General features: G+C 40.3%; 1 protein-coding gene across 1 annotated transcript in view; it reads right to left on the bottom strand.

Moving 5' to 3' along the window:
- CPED1 (cadherin like and PC-esterase domain containing 1) overlaps positions 1-17654 on the bottom strand; it is a 349788-nt gene that overhangs the window by 121728 nt on the left and 210406 nt on the right. The window contains exon 15 of the mRNA XM_089672109.1: positions 8833-9001. Coding sequence (XP_089528235.1) covers positions 8833-9001 — 169 coding nt within the window. The remainder of the gene's footprint in view (positions 1-8832; positions 9002-17654) is intronic.

The raw sequence follows: 17654 nt of genomic DNA, 5'->3' as shown, positions 1-17654 counted from the left end.
TTACCAAAAATATGTAGAAGAATACATTTTGGCCTAAAGTTATGAAGAAATTAGATTTTTAACATTTTTTATTAGATATGTTTTATAGTAGAAAATAAAAAAAATTGGGTTTTTTTCAAAATTGTCGGTCTTTTTTTCTAACGCAAAAACCACAGAGGTGATCAAATACTACCAAATCAAAGCTCTATTTTTGGGAATAATAGGACATATACAAGTGTAAATAGACCACGCTGCCAGAAAATGTGATTAAAATTACAAAACAATTTGCCACATGTGAAAATGCAAAAAATAATGATATAAATGAACAACACCAGAAAATACAAATTACATAGTTACAGAGTTAGTCTGGCTGAAAAAAGACAAAAGTCCATCCAGTTCAACCAGAAAAAAAAAATGTCCGATGTACCAGTAAGTCCTATTCGAATGACAATTGGTTGAAAACTAAAAGATAGGTGAACAGGTACTGGTGCCATTAGTAACAGAAAAAACAGGTGACCACTTCCAGGTGCTCCAGATGGATTTGCACTCACCACAATGGATGGACCTTTTATTACTAGATAAGTCTTACTGCACTTTTTATGGTTGGACCCACTGTGTGTGTCTTGTCACCAATATGACCATTCATATGTACCAGGAATGCGATTCCTTCCAATGCAATACACCGCCACTCAAAAACAGGAAAAGGTTCATTTCACAAAGCACCTGCCATTATTAAATCATTTAAAACCTAACAATAAAACCACACTCACAACTATATGTGCCTAAGGTACATACAGCGCTTGTGGTTGGCTTGCACTCCAGGGATGGGGTGTGATGTATTGGTTGGGGAATACTGATTCAACTAGTTTCGTCTATAATTGGAGGTCTTCAGGAAGCTTCTTGAAGACCTCCAATTATAGACAAAATCAGTTGAAGCAGCCATAATCACATTAATCCATGTTTCCTTATTTTTGGTTTCTTTTGGTTTTGCCTGCGGCGCAGAGTTGTCATTGCTAAATAAAAGGATATAAGATTCAGCGATGCATGTCCTATCGCAAAAATGGCCAGGTTGAGAAGGGGGTAAATCTTCCAGAATTGAAGTGGTTAAGACCAACTCTTTTTTGGCATACAGAAGAACTAGCTCAGACAGATTTTGTGAAAGTGTCTCAATTGCATTCAAAAATTGGCATGAGCCATATTCAAGTGCAAGTTCTGGAAAGGTGCATGAATTTGGGACATTTTTTACCACTTTTTTTATTACCAATAATTTGTATTAGAGCTTATGATAGATATACTGTAAGGACAGAGATCTGGCAAAGGAATGCCTAATACAAAGATGTTATATAAAATCATAGCAATAAAAAGAACAACAGCATATATCCCAATGGGGATATAGGGATGCATATGGAAATTTGCAATCAGCATAGTAAAACACACACACTGCTACATTTGTTCACATATCAAAAGAATTTGTAATCAATTGTGTCGCTATCAGACCCAGTATACTTGGGGATCAAGTGGGCTTTGTTCCAGGGAGGGAGGGTAGAGACAATGGGTTGAGATCCCTGATGTTCATTCAGAAAAGTAGAAAAGGAAAAATTCCGGTGGTGTTGCTTTCAATCGATGCCGAAAAGGCATTTGATAGAGTGGATCGGGGCTTCATGATGGACACTCTGGAAGTCCTGGGGATAGGAGTTAGAATGAGAGAGTGAATAAGAATGTTACCATTTACATTCAGAAATATTCACGGTGTCATGGAGAATTATTTCCATCAGTTTTATAGCTTCCATTCTTTGTAATACTTGATATAAGTGGGACAATTTAGGACTATCGCCCATTGACTAGCACTACAAGAGGGTATGAACCAATCTTTGGCATGGTGGTGGTACATCTGGTAGTGCTGCAAAAAATAAGCACATTGGCAAGGTCAGAGTAAGTTGGACTCCAGTGATTTGGGCTGCTTGAGTAGCAGCCTGTTGCCAGAACAGTTTGAGAGACTCACAGCTTCAAAAGATGTGGAGAAGCGTACCTCTGTCAGGACAGCCGATACAGTAGGATCTTGTATGCAGCTTAATAACTGTCTCTTTGACAGCGATAGAATGTCATTTTTGTGCATATTAGCGGGCATGTCCTGCCCGTCCTCCAAGGAGTATTCTTGGCTGATCTCTGATTCCTGTTGAACCATTGCAGAAGATTTATCTGTGCTGTGCAGACCATTAATATAGCTATATATGGTAGAGATGGTACCTTTATCTGTAGATGAAAAATGGCATAGCCTTGCAAATTCAAAATGTGAGTCTGGGAAGAGTATTGGGAAGTATAAAAATGTCTGATCTGTAGGTATCTATAGAATTTTGAACATGGAAAAACATATTGTTGTTGGAGATAAGAGAATGAACCAAAAGGAGTCTTCATAAATGGTTCAAGAGAAACCGGGGTCACAATCTATCCAACGTGAGAAATCAGATCTGGAAAGGTACACCATAGGAACTGTAGAAGAAGGAGGGGCAGTGGAAAGTAATTTATACTTTCTTCAATATAGTGTCCATAGTTGTAAGGAATGGCAGACTTCTTTAAGGGAGCTAAATCTTTGGGACAAACAGAATTCAACCAGAGTAGTCCAGGGAGGTAGTATAGATCAATTGAGGAATGTTCGAACTGTAGCCAGGGTATATGGGCAGAGGTTGCATGCCATTGCTCCAAATGGCTAAATCTGGCTTCAAGGTAATAATTGCAGAATTTGGGCAGATCTAAGCCTCCTTGTGATTGGGGTCTATATACCAGAGGCTTCCCAAAACGTAATTGCTTACCTTGCCATACAAATTTATTCACTGCCAATCTCATTCTTCACCACTTTTAGTACACATATGAGACATTTTTCGCAAAATCTGTCTGTGCCAGTCTCTATGAAGTGAAGGGACAGAAGTTTATCCATGAAAACGGGGGAAAAAGTACAGGTGTTGGTGATGTTAGTTGCCTCTGACATCCAGTCACATGGAACCCTAGATTCATGAGAGATCCAGTCCAATCAGGTCAGGAAGGATGAACTCCAGAACCCAGCAGAGTGTTCTTGACCTGCCAACTTGCATGTCCATAACACAAAGGGCATCATAATTCTGTCTACATTGCACTGCCAAAGTACATCTAGCTAGTAAGGCAACCAACTATAAGTGAAACTGACATTTTGTGGGAAACACTAAGATACACTGTGTCTATGGTTTTACAAAATAGTAAGAAAACTTATGGGTAAAGTATGGGAATGTATCCCTTCATATTAGTGCATTTTGCATTTTGGACACGTTAAAGCATGAGTCTAAGGAAACTATACTACATTAAACTCCCCCTGCAGTGTTTCAACTGTTCTTCTCTGAAAACGACAAGGGGTCTTGAACATTATGAAAAAAAAAAATTAAATCATAAAACAAAAATATGTGTTATTACTAAAATGTATTGCGAAGCATATCATTTTAGAATGTTTCTTTTCTTTTCAGATTTTGCTTTAACTGTGAATATAAATATATATTAAGATTTAGAAGAAGTACTTTTTAGGCGCTGCAATCAAGTCTGCAGTGTATTCATCAGTAAATGCATCCAAGGGGAGGTGTGAAGTAAGGGCAGTTTTTGGTACCCTTTATGCTGACATTATTAGGAGCCACACACTTCTTGTATGAATAGCCTTGAACTTAATCCAGGATTATTGAAATGCATGAGAATTGTTAGAAGGCTGGAGTCAACATCCCTAGATCTGCCTTTGTATTGTAACCTTCAACACAGTATCAACTTGCACTGAAACTTGAAGAACCTAATGGGATTAAACATAAAAGAAATTTAGAAAAAGTATTTGGATTAGAAATCTAACTAAAGCCTACTGTGAGAAAGGCCACACTGCTGTCACTGACCTTTTCCTCTGTAAGTATGATACCAGTTGAGCCCATCTAAGTGTCAGAAGGGTCTCCTCCCACTTACTTAGTTAGAACAACAGGTGTCAGACTGAAACAATGCAATATCAAAAAGACCAATGTGCTGCAATAAGCACTTATCCAGCATTTATTGGTATATTACTTTCATAAAAATATTAATGATTACAAATAGCTCATAATATCCAAGAATAAACAAAAATTAATCCCCATATGAATAGCTCAAATAACTCATATCCTGGGGAAAATTATATGACTACAGATTTTTCAATTATGTATATACTGTAGCAAAAACATGATACACACAGCACTTTTTAGAATACAGTGCAACTCACAAAAGTCCATCCCCCATAGGGGTTCACAATCTAAAGTGCATTGCATATTTATTTGACCACTACAGGTGATTTTGGAGAAGGACAATTAATCAAGCAGCATATGACTGTGCAGCTTGTGCCCACAGTGGAATTCAAATGCAGGACCCAGAGCTTCCAGGGAAGAAAGCTAACATGCTATGTTAACCTTTATATGTCAGAGATATACAGTACTTCACTGTTAAGAGGCATTGCCTTGGAGAAAGAAAGAGACTGCCCTTGAGAGAATGACTGTTCTTTGAATCCTACCATGTTGAATAACTTCAATGGAAAGTCTGTAAAAAGTGCATTGAAATTGAAACTGACGAAGACGTCTACTATGTGGAGGGATCTCCCTGCAGATCCTGCTATATGGAGACAGAATCCTGGAGAGACTGCCATGTTGGTAGAGACTGCCACGAAAAAAGATTGATGCTGCCTGTGGGCAGTGTGGACAGAGAGAGAGAGAGAGAGAAAATACTCTTTTTCCTGACCTGCTTAGTACTGGGAAATATCTTCTTTTTGTCTCCCAGTTATGGGTAGCTTGAAGGACAGTCAGCTTATTTTTTGATTGACTGCAAGCAAGGAATTTGAGGATCGGTAGTTTTAAAGCTTGAAGAGGCTGACATTCTAATATGCATGAAATAAGTCACAGTGTTGATGTGCTAATTTGCTCTTTGGTGTCCTATCTCGAAGAGAAAACTACATGCGGTACGGACATGTCCACAAATTCTGATTCAAATGATTTACCAGATTGCTGAAACCATCTGGGATCCTTGAATATTTTGCTCGATCCATAAGGTCTTCTTATGATAAACATGGGCACTTAACACATTATCCAAGAAATTTAGGCTTTATTGGATCCAATGTTTTCTTACATAAGTTTAACAGGATCAACTATGAAATTTTTACCAAGTATGTGCCCTACTTCTCAGCAGCCATGTCTCCTAGTTTACAATGTAAAACGGAAACACCTGTGTCTATACATCTGTAATTTTTGTAATGATGTGCATAAACAACAACATATTCAGTCTCTAATGTGCCAGTCTTTGATTAATGAGCCCAAATAATACAAAGTAAACACTTAGCAAATCTCACAAAACTTACAAGTCTTCTGGCAAGGAAGAATAGACTATGGTTTGGAAACAATTTCAAATGAAGGTCATAACAATGGAATTACAAAACATTAATCATCGTTTAAGATGTCAGATGATCCAAACAAGTGGTTTTTATGTTTTTGTAAATTTACTGGAATATTTCTTCCCACAGCTTCATCTATTCCAGTTTCCTTCATTTAGCTTTTATGTATATGGAAAAACCACAAAATTAAAAATATTTCTGAGCTATAATTATGGCATTCATTGGTTGCACGTGAAATACATTCTTTTGTGTAGACTATTATAAGATTAACATGTACACGAAATGCACCTCTCATGTGGCCTTTTGTTTCCTACTCTAGTTACTATGGATTTAATATTGCATTCCAATCTTTTATACAGCACAAGAAATTCAGTAGCTTTGTAAAACCAGATAATTTTAGTCATGCATTTTGCTTCTGTCTCAGACAATGTATATTAGGAAATTGTGGATTTGGCACACAGTACTGTTTTCTGATTTTAATTTAGTCATCATGTGTTCTGGGCCATATTTTCTCCTGCTGATTTGTGGTAGAAATTCATAGACAGACAAACAGATAGATATGACTGTAGATTCTCCACTTTTCACTTGCTGTTGTCTGCAAGATTCATATTAACCAGTCAGGCAACTATAGAGGCATATTTCTAAAGCAGAAAATGTGACTTCTACAGAACATTTAGGCCGATTTACTCTTCCTGCATGTATCAGTTCTAGCCAGCAGTGTCTTGTAATTGAAAAATCACAGACCACTGTTTACTTTTTTTTCTACTTTATTGTAAAAAAGTTGTGTTGATTTCTTTGCTCCATAGCTCAAATTAGGTGCGTAGAAATGCAGAGAGAAATGGAGCTGCGAATGAACTGTGGTGCGGGACGGAAAAATGCAGACATATTGCAGATTTCTGTACAGTAAATACTATACCCAAAATGTGCCGTACTACCATACAACAGTAAAGTGCAATTACAATATGTGATAGCCACAAAAATGGCAAAAAAATATCTGTATACCTTTTGTGAAAACCAAATATTAAATCTCAGTCTTAAAGTGGGACTTCAGACAGAAAGTTAAGCCATGCTAGATCACTTCAGGTTGTCCTCTTTTGCAGGTATAGCTATGTAAAATATTATAAATAAGTGCCTACACTGTTTGAAACCCAGTAATACACTGTCTCACCCTGTTCTGCACATGCTTAATTGCTCTCCATTTTTAGGCATTTTTCAGGCACTGTACTGAATTTGTAGAGTTTGAGCTGCTGACAGTCTGAAGATTAAAGCAAAACTAAACCTATTGATTTAAAAATTTTAAAAAACTGTTAAATTCCCGGCATGCCAGAAATGTTAATTGTCATATTTATTAATTAAATGTGAGCAACTTTATTAGGATTTTAAGCACAATATTTTAGAGTGGAACATACTGCACTATATAGTTTTTCTTTTTTCAGCGTGTGATCATCCTGTGGATTGGATTTCCATCAAAGGTTCAAAGGATCGGAAGACATTTATAATTTGGATAGAGGCATTTCATTGGACATAAAAGTTATTGAAGAAAATTCCGAGGGAACATTTCATGTACTAACCTAAGAGGCACATTGGAGCACTGGTTTGATATACTGAGATCTATATCGAACACTTACCTAAACTTATTCAGTCAGTTTCAAAGATTGGTACAATTTAGATTTACATACATGCATTGTCCCTCCAATTATAGTGGAGCGCCTATGAATTTCTACTTTTTATGGCAGAATTATGTCTAAAAGGCCTGGCATTCCCCATGCTTCAGATATTCAGAATTTTAAAATTGAATTCATAACTGATGATTCCTGATTGGCATCAGAAAAGGCAATTATAAGACCAGCTGGATATTTATTCATAATTGCAGATATTTAGTCTCTGCAATCCTTCATAAAACTTGCTGTGGGAGAGGTTTAAGCTTTCTAATGTTCACACCCCTCATCCACCCATGAACAAATTGTTCTGACCTAACTTTCGTCTTTTCCATAATATCATTAAGAAATGCCTAAAAGAATCCAGCAGGAAAAAAGTGACAATATGTCAACAGATTAGTGTATCCCAGGGCCATGGTTTTAGTGGGTGTACAGTCAGATTAGTAATACTTTTTCAGAGAGTATGCACTGCTCTTAAGTTAAGCCCTTTCTCCTCTAAAATAAACAACATCTGGATTTAAATGATTTGTAGCGGTTATTGTTTTATCTATACCTTAAATCCAAGGCAATTCTTTTTGTATCACAGTCTACAATGACTTCTAACTTAATTTGTATTTATTATCAGACTGTAACACAGCAAAACATATATAGGTTTAAAGAGACCCTGTCACTTACCTAAACAAATCCAAACAGCGCGTCCTTGTAACAGATGATGTATTATATACACTTTTCTGAAGCCTGTGCACCCTACTTTTCAGCAGCCTCCATCAGGCTTGGTCACTTTTGCAATTGTTGGATTTCTATGTCCCTCACTATTAGCTGTGGTTATTTCCTCCAAACCCTATGCCACTGCTGAGTCTTGAGGATTTGTTTATGGAACTGACTGGGTCTCTTTAAAGTGGATGTCTGATGAAAACCTAATTAAGCGTAAACCTGCTCCCACCCCCCATTCTAAGCCCTATAATAACTACCTTGTAAAGGAAAGATGCTTATACTTACCTAATCTACGTGCACTCTGGTCCGGTCACATGGTCAGCTCCCAGTGGCCGGCTTCAGATCAGAGAAGGGACAGCGGACAATGGACGCCCCATAGTAAGTCTATGGGTGACGTCACCACCACCCAAGCATCTTTCCTTTACAGGTTAGTTAGCATAGGGCTTAAAATGGGGATGGGAGCAGGTTAAAGCTTAGTTAGGTTTTGACAGGACTTCCACTTTAAAGCGGAGCTCCACCCGAAAGGGGAAGTTCTGCTTTAATGCTTCGTCCCCCACTCCCCATTAAGGATTGGCACCTTTGGGGAGTGGTGGGGAAAGCGGGTACCTGAATTTGACAGGTACCCGCTCCCACTTTCGCTGCAATCATCTAGGCGATCGGAAACAGAAGTTGTCCTTCCCCCCTCCCTCCCCATAGTCTTCTGGGACATGTGACAGGTCCCAGAAGACTACGGGGCCATTCACAAAGTGCAGCACTTCTTGCGCATGCAAAGTGGGCATCCGGCTGTGAAGCCGCAAGCTGTCACAGCCGGGTGCCCACACTAAAGATGCCAGCGCCAGGGATAGAAGACGTTAATCAGCGGTGGGGAGGACACCGCTGGACTGAGGGACGGGTAAGTGGCTGTATTTTAAAAGTCCACAGCTACAGTTTTTGAAGCTGCTGACTTTTTTTTTTTCTGCTGGAACTCCACTTTAAGTTCAACTTAAAAGTCTGGATCAGTGCATATAAGAGTGTGTGTGCACTTCAAAATTTAACACTATATACAAAATTATAAACATTTCATTATTACTCTACCTGTACAAAGCCACATAATCTGTGATGGTCAAACAAAGGCATGCTTGGGCGATCTTCCCTATGCACAGTTATTCTGTAGCTTCTCAACAATAGTGGTACTGGTTTAGACTCATCCGTGACATGTAAAGTGATATGATTAAAACCCAGGCCAAGAGGATAATTAGCAGCTCTGGAAAATAAAACAATGAATGTACATAAAATGCACTTTTACTTTGTAAAATGTAAAATGTACGTTTACAATTTTCAGTTAGTTTCATGTCAAATTATTCCATTATGAAATTGAAAGATGCTACTTCAGTCAAGGCAAGGAAGGATTACTTTTCCAGAATGTACAGTATATTATTCAGATACCTGGCATTTGAAAAAAAGATTTTCAAGGGCACCCCCATTTCTTTTTCATGGCAGGTTTGATGTTAGGAAATACGTAAGCTGGCATTGTTAAACTATCTGGAATCTCTATTGGCTGGCTGTCTCTAGCTTCCATACTGGTTGATTTTCACTAATTGGAATGTGGTACACTGTATGTGATGTTAGGACTTAGTAAAGAAAAAGTATTGATACCATTAGAAAAACTAGAATTCTTCAGAAAAAAATTTCAGCATTAGCAGCCTTTTTGTTTCTCTCAGTATTTGTTTTCTACAAAAGCCTTGTGTTCTACTGACATGCTCTAGAGCACTCTCTACATGACAAACATTATAGGGTTTGAACATATGTCATACAACCATACCAAGCAGATTTAAATCCCCCTCACTTACTGCCCCAATGATTATGTTCTCCAGGACTAAAAGAGAGGGTGAACTATTTTGGATGTTACAGAAAAGCACAATAACAACAGGGGTTTTAGCCCTGCCCTACTCTCAAAAACGAAACAGTTTTAATTATAAATACAGTTTAAATGATACATACATGGCCATTACAGTACATTTTCCTGCCTATATTCATATATAATTTCTCTTGATTTTTGTCCTTGAATGTTACTTTACGTCTTGTATCTGGCATCTTTACTTTTCTTCTCCATTTAGTAAGAATATAAAATTTGGTGATTCTTAAATAATACTTCCCTTCTCACACTATCATATGCCTGCTGGTAATTAATAGACAAGTGGCGTTGATTGATATTATATTAATCACATTTTCCAGCACTATGAGTAACAGGATCTGTGGTTGACCTATTTTTTTCTAAAAACCATATTGATTGTCTTCCAGTATCTCTACAGCATAAGGTTCTAATTGCATTGCTAAAATTCTCATCATTACTTCATATGTGACGTATACCACAATAACTCCTACATATTGTTTTGTCTCCTTTCTTTAGTATATGGCAAATTATTTTCAAATCTGTTCACATGGCATTTGTTCCTTTTTTCATAGCTCATTTTTAGGTCATGTACAGTATTTAGTTCCATAAAATTGTCCCTTTTTTTTTATTTTTTGACTTTCTTCTTTTTGAATTTCTTGTGGAGAGTTTTTACCTCTTCATAGGATGATGATTCCTATTTCATTTCTGGGACATTATTATTATTATACAGGATTTAAACTCCACAACAGCATCTTCCCCCTGTCTTGCCCCGACTTGGCTATGATTGCCTACAACAACACGCTGTCAACAGCCCTTGACTCACTAGCGCCTTTAACAACAGGCAACACCAGACCCCGACCGCTCCAGCCCTGGCAGACTGATCACACCAAAACCCTCAAACGACACAGTCGTGCCCTGGAGCGACTATGGCGCAAAACCAAATCCCAACAAGCCTTCACCTGCTACAAATCTGCCTTCCACACCTACACCTCCTCCCTCCACGCAGCCAAACAAGCCTACTTCCTGACCCTCATCAAGGCCCTTTCCTCCAATCCTCGCCGACTCTTCTCCACCTTCAACTCTCTACTCTCGCCACCCCCACCTCCACCCAGCACCTCACTCACTGCCCTTGAGATTGCCAATCACTTCAAAAACAAGATTGACACAATTCGCAAGGACATCGCCGCAACTCACACGCCCTCTCAACCCCTCTCCTCTCACACAGCTACCCCCTCATCCCCCCTCCCCCTCAACATAACCCGCAGGAACTTCGTCGCTGCTCAAACTCCCTCCAACCCCGTTCCCCCTCATTCAACTACCCCCTCATCACCCCTCTCCCATGGCCCCACCACTGCCTCTGACCTCCACTTCCACCCCACCCTACATTCCTCATACTGAAGCTCCCCCAACACTCTGCACCTTTAACCTTACTACCATCGAGGAAGTCTCCAAGATCCTCTCTGATGCCCGCCTCACCACCTGCCCCCTCGACCCTATCCCCTCACAACTCCTACGACCTCCCTCCCCCTCCATCCTACGCTCCCTCACCCACATCTTCAATCTCTCCCTCTCCTCAGGCATTTTTCCCTCCCCTCTGAAACATGCACACATCACCCCCATACTTAAAAAGCCCTCCCTGGATCCCAATGACCTGAACAACCTCAGACCCATCTCCCTGCTCCCATTTACATCTAAACTCCTCGAGCGCCTAGTCTACACCCGCCTAAGCTCTCACCTCAACGACAAAAACCTCTTCGATCCCCTACAGTCCTGCTTCCGTCCCCTACACTCCACCGAAACTGCCTTACTCAAACTCTCCAACAACCTGCTAACCACCAAAGCTAATGGCCACTATTCAGTGCTCCTACTCCTTGACCTCTCTGCGGCCTTCGACACAGTCGACCACCCCCTCCTCCTCAAAAAACTACACTCCCTCTGCCTCAGAGATTCTGCTCCCTCCTGGCTCTCATCCTACCTGTCACAGCACTCTTTCAGCATTACCTATAATGCTACCACCTCCCCCTCACTCCCCCTCTCTGTTGGGGTCCCTCAAGGCTCTGTCCTCGGGCCCCTTCTCTTCTCCATCTACACCTCTTCCCTTGGCCAACTCATACACTCTCACGGCTTCAACCACCACCTCTATGCCGACGACACACAACCTCTCAACCCCCCACCTCCACCCCCTCGGTCTCCGCCCGAATCACACACCTACTGAGCGACATATCAGACTGGATGTCGCTCCACTTCCTTAAACTGAACCTCTCCAAAACTGAGTTTCTTGTCTTCCCCCCAGCCCGGACACCACCCCCCATTGACTTCTCCGTCACATCCAACAACGTAACCATCAAACCCGCCCCGCAGGCCAGAGTACTTGGTGTCATTCTGGACTAAAACCTATCCTTCCAGCCCCAAGTCCAATCTTTAACAAACTCGTGCAGACTCCACCTCCGCAACATCGCCAAAATCCGCACGTTCCTAACCCCAGAAACCACTAAACAGCTCATCCACTCCCTCATCATATCACGACTCGACTACTGCAACTGCCTCCTTACTGGCCTGCCTTGCCGCTGGCTATCCCCGCTTCAGTCGATCCTGAATACGGCTGCCAGACTTATTCACCTTTCCAACCGCTCCATCTCCGCCACCCCCCTCTGCCAATCCCTCCACTGGCTTCCGATTGCGCAACGGATCAAATTCAAAATCCTAACACTGACGTACAAAGCCGTCCTCCATACTGCCCCGTACTACATCACTGACCTAATATCCAAGTACCGCCCAGCACGCACACTGCGCTCCTCACAAGACCTCCTTCTCTCTAGTTCCCTGGTCTCCTCCTCCCATGCCCGCCTCCAGGACTTCTCCAGGGTGTCACCCATCCTCTGGAACTCCCTGCCCCAACCCATCAGATTATCACCTACTCTCCTCTCCTTTAGGCGCACCCTGAAAACCCATCTCTTCAGGGAAGCCTACCCCACCCCCTGCTAACCTGCCGACCTCCTCCACTCTTCCTACCACTCCACCCCCACAGCTATCTCCTCCTGTACCACTATCCCCTCCCTCCTAGATTGTAAGCTCGAAAGAGCAGGGCCCTCGATCCCCTCATGTTTTGCATTGTATTGGTATTGTTCTGTCACATGTTCTGTCCCCCTTTGTAATGTACAGCGCTGAGCGAACCATTGGCGCTTTATAAATACTGTATAATAATAATAATAATAATATAGCGCCAACAGTTTGCGCAGCGCTTTACAATATAAGGGAGACAGTACAATTACAATACATTTCAGCACAGAAGGAATAGGGCTTCTTCATATCATTTATTCCACTCTCTCAATTTTTTTTTTTTTTTTTAAAGTATTCAGCACATAATTCTGATATTTTCTCTTTATTTGCTGGAAAGTTTTCTCTTCTGTCTCTACACATTTAGATTCTCAGATGAGCACTTCTCTTCTTTTTTTTCTTTAATGCACACATATCTTAAGATTCCAAACTTTTTTACTTTGGAGTCCGTCCTTTTTTTTCCTTTTGCATATTTTATTTACCATTCTTGCATTTTCTGAAAAATAATCAAAACTCGCCTTGATTTTACTCTTCAACATTTTATACACAAACGTTTGTTCTTTTATGTTGTATTTCCACACTATATTAAACCAATTTTAATTTCTTTGCAATGTTATATACTAAAGAAAACTTTTATTACTATTCCTTTAATATTTTCTGATATATTATCAATATTTATACTCATAATCTGTACTGTTTGTATTTTCTTTTTTATGCACTTTATTTTGAGTTTAGCAAAACATATGTACAGAAAATTAATAACAGCATCATAGTAAATATATTAAATTGAAATTGCAGTACGGAAAAAGCATGATAAAATATAACAGATATCCAAACCAAGCAAAGAACATAATTAAAATATCATAATGACAAAGTTCTCTCAATTATTATCAAAAAAGGGGGAACCCTATCACCCAAATTGTCCCCTATAAGCCTCAAAATCACATATTGCACAATGTTATTATTACAAAAACTATAAAGGTATACAATATAGCTCTAAACAAAATGGGCATGTCTCTTGTTGATTAACCTATACAAGACCATATTCAAGCAGTAAATTGGATAAAATTATTAAATCTGTAAAGGTGGTTTAGATTAAACCATTCAAGGTCCCATACATTCTGGAGTCACCTATAATACGTTCTGGAGTCACTTATATGAAGCCGGACATACATGGATTGAATGTGTAGGCTAGCTGGTTGTACACAAGTCAATGTATTGATCAACTTGTGTACAACTCTAGCTGGCAACACTGATCATTGTATTCTGTTGGCGGGGAAGGCTCCCTGCCAGCAGAACACAATAGTGCTGTGGGAAGAGTGTGTTGATGGGGGAATCAAAACTTTTTTTCCTTCAGTGCACTGGTTGAATGAAAAAAATGTATATCCCTTACATACACTGCTATGTCCTCCCTTACATACACTGCTTAAAAATATTAAAGGAACACTTTCTAATTAGAGTATAGCATCAAGTCAATTAAATTCCTGGGATATTGATCTGGTCAGTAAAGTAGCAAAGAGGGTTGTTAATTTCATTAACACCAAAGCAGCTGAAACTGATTAACAACAGGTGCACTAGATGGGCAACAATGAGATGACCCCCAAAACAGGAATGGTTTTACAGGTGGAAGCCATTGCCATTTTTTTCTCTACTCATCTTTGAGCAGACTCTTTTTCTCTAGGTTTGCATTTGGCTAGGGTCAGTGTCACTACTGGTAGCATGAGGCAATACCTGGACCCTACAGAGGTTGCACGGACAGTCCAACTCCTTCAGGATGACACATCAATACGTGCCATTGCCAGAAGTTTGGCTGTGTCTCCCAGCACAGTCTCAAGAGCATTAAGGAGATTCCAGGAGACAGGCAGTGACTCTAGGAGAGCTGGACAGGGCCGTAGAAGGTCCTTAAACCATCAGCAGGACTGGTATTTGCTCCTTTGTTCAAGGAGGAACAGGATGAGCACTGCCAGAGTCCTGCAAAATGACCTCCAGCAGGCCACTGGTGTGAATATCTCTAACCAAACAATCAGAAACTGAGGGCCCGATGTCCTCTAGTGGACCCTGTGCTCACTGCCCAGCACCATAGAGCTCGATTGGCATTTGCCATTAAACACATGAATTGGCAGGTCCGCCACTGGCGCCCTGTCCTTTTCACAGATGAGAGAAGGTTCACCCTGAGCACATGTGACAGACATGAAAGGGTCTGGAGAAGCCTTGGAGAATGTTATGCTGCCTGAAACATCGTTCAGAATGACCGTTTTGGTGGTGGGTCAGTGATGGTTTGGAGGGACGTACAGACCTCTACAGGCTAGACAATTGCACTCTGACTGCCATTAGTTATCAGGATGAAATCCTTGGACTCATTGTCAGACCCTACGCTTGTGCAGTGGGTCCTGGGTTCCTTCTGGTGCATGACAATGCCCAACCTCATGTGGTGAGAGTATGCAGGAAGTTTCTGGAGGATGAAGGAATTGATACCATTGAATGGCCTCCACGCTCGCCTCAGCTAAATCCAATAGAACACCTCTGGGATATCATGTTTTGGTCCATTCGCCAGGTTGCACCTCAGACTGTCTAGGAGCTCAGTGATGCCCTGGTCCAGATCTGGGAGGAAATACCCGAGGACACCTTCCATCGTCCCATTATGAGCATTTACCTACATTGTCAGGCATGCATACAAGCACGTGGGAGCTATACAAACTACTGAGTACCATTTTGAGTCACTGCAGTTAAATTTCAGCAAAATGTACTAGCCTGCTGCATAATTTTTTCACTTTGACTTTTGGGGTGTCTTTGAATTCAGTCCTCTCTAAGTTGATAATTTTCATTTCCATCAAACAATGGGGCATGCTTACATTCCTAACACATTACCCAGTCCATATCAGTATAGATATCCAGCATGATATTTTTCCCTATTGAGATATGATGTATTTTCAAAGTGTTCCTTTCATTTTCTTGAGCAATATATAATTTTTGCTAAAGGTAGTACAATCTGTGTCCCAGTGGAAGGGACATGCCATTCATTGACAATCATAGCTAAAACTGCTTTGTAAAATACCTTCTGGTGGTGTGTCAGTGTATTACCTCCCAAACATTAGATATATATTTTTTTGCAAATATCCTAGAAAAATGTCATAACATTTTCCACCTTTAATGTGACCACCTATAAAATGTGCTACTCAATTGAAAAATAAACTGAAATCTTTTTTTTTTTGAGGGGAGGAGGGGGAAGTAAACATAACAACTAAAATAATGTGGTTGCATGAGTGTGCACACCCTCTTATAACTGGGGATGTCTTCAGAATTAAGCAATCACATTCAAAATCATGTTAAATAGAAGTCAGTACACACCTGGCATCATTAAAGTGCCTCTGATTAACCCCAAATAAGGTTCAGCTGTTCTAATAGGTCTTTCCTGATATTTTATTAGTCACATTCTACAGCAAAAGCCATGGTCCGCAGACAGCTTTCAAAGCGTCAGAGGGATCTCACTGTTAAAAGGTATCAGTCAGGAGAAGGGTACAAAAGAATTTCCAAGGCATTAGATATACCATGGAACACAGTGAGGACAATCATCATCAAGTGGAGAAAATATGACGCAACAATGAGATTACCAAGCACTGGACGCCCCTCCAAAAATTTTGAAAAGACAAGAAGAAAACTGGTCCGGGAGGCTGCCAAGAGGCCTACAGCAACATTAAAGGAGCTGCAGGAAAATCTGGCAAGTGCTGGCTGTGTGGTAAATGTGACAACAATCTCCCGTATTATTCATATGTCTGGGCTATGGGGTAGAGTGGCAAGACGGAAGCCTTTTCTTATAAAGAAAAATATCCAAATTTAGCAAAAACACATCTGAAGTCTCCCAAAAGCATGTGGAAAAATGTGTTATGGTCTGATGAAACCAAGGTTGAACTTTCTGGCAATAATTCCAAAAGATATGTTTGGTGCAAAAACAACACTGCACATCACCAAAAGAACACCATACCCACAGTGAAGCATGGTGGTGGCAGAATCATGCTTTGGGGCTGTTTTATTTCAGCTGGAGCTGGGGCCTTAGTCAAAGTAGAGGGAAATATGAACAGTTCCAAATACCAGTCAATATTGGCACAAAACCTGCATAGCAGAGCAATAAAAAGCAGCATGCTTACACAGTAAAACACACACACAGCACACAGTTAACCCTCTGATCACCTCAGATGTTAACCCCTTCCTGCCCAGTGTCATTAATACAGTGTCAGTGCTTTTTATTAGCACTAATCACTGTGTTAGTGTCAATGGGGATGTCAGTGGCAGTTATTTCCCCCCCCCCCCCGTGTCAGAATGCCCGCCACAGTTCCACGGTCCCACTATAAGGCGCTGATCGCTGCCATTACTAGTATAAAAAAAAATCCAATATATACTGTCATTTGTAGACGCTATAACTTTCACATAAACCAATTAATCTACACGTATTGGGATTTTCTTTAGCAAGGACATGTAGCAGAATACATTTTGACCTAAATTTATGATGAAATTAGATTTTTAAAAAAATTTTACTGGACATGTTTTATAGCAAAAAGTCAAAGATATTGTTTTTTTCTCAGAATTGTCAGTCTTTTTTTGATTAGCAAAAAAATAAAAACTGCACAGGTGATCAAATACCAGCAAAAGAAAGCTCCATTTGTGGGAAAAAAGGGGATAAAGTTCATTTGGGTGAAGCATTGCATGACCCCACAGTTGTCAAGTAACGCAGCACCATATAGCAAAAAATGGCCTGGTCAGGAAGGGGGGTAAATCCTCTGGAGGGCAAGTGGTTAAAACCTAACACCAGCCACTATTTATTTTTTATTAGCATAAAAATACTGTATGTTTAAATGTTGCTGTTTTTTTACTTCTCTCTCATCCTTGGACCTCGCTGTCATGACAGAAGTGTTGGGGAAATCCGCCCAATAGGGCAGCAATTAAAATAATCTCACAGGGGTTCTAAACC

Source organism: Staurois parvus, unplaced genomic scaffold (genome assembly GCF_062004578.1).
Source record: "Staurois parvus isolate SC_StPar_1 unplaced genomic scaffold, SC_StPar_1.0 ptg000120l, whole genome shotgun sequence".
Classification (NCBI taxonomy): domain Eukaryota; kingdom Metazoa; phylum Chordata; class Amphibia; order Anura; family Ranidae; genus Staurois; species Staurois parvus.
Note: the sequence above shows the minus strand (reverse complement) of the source record. Positions and strands in the feature narration are given on the sequence as shown.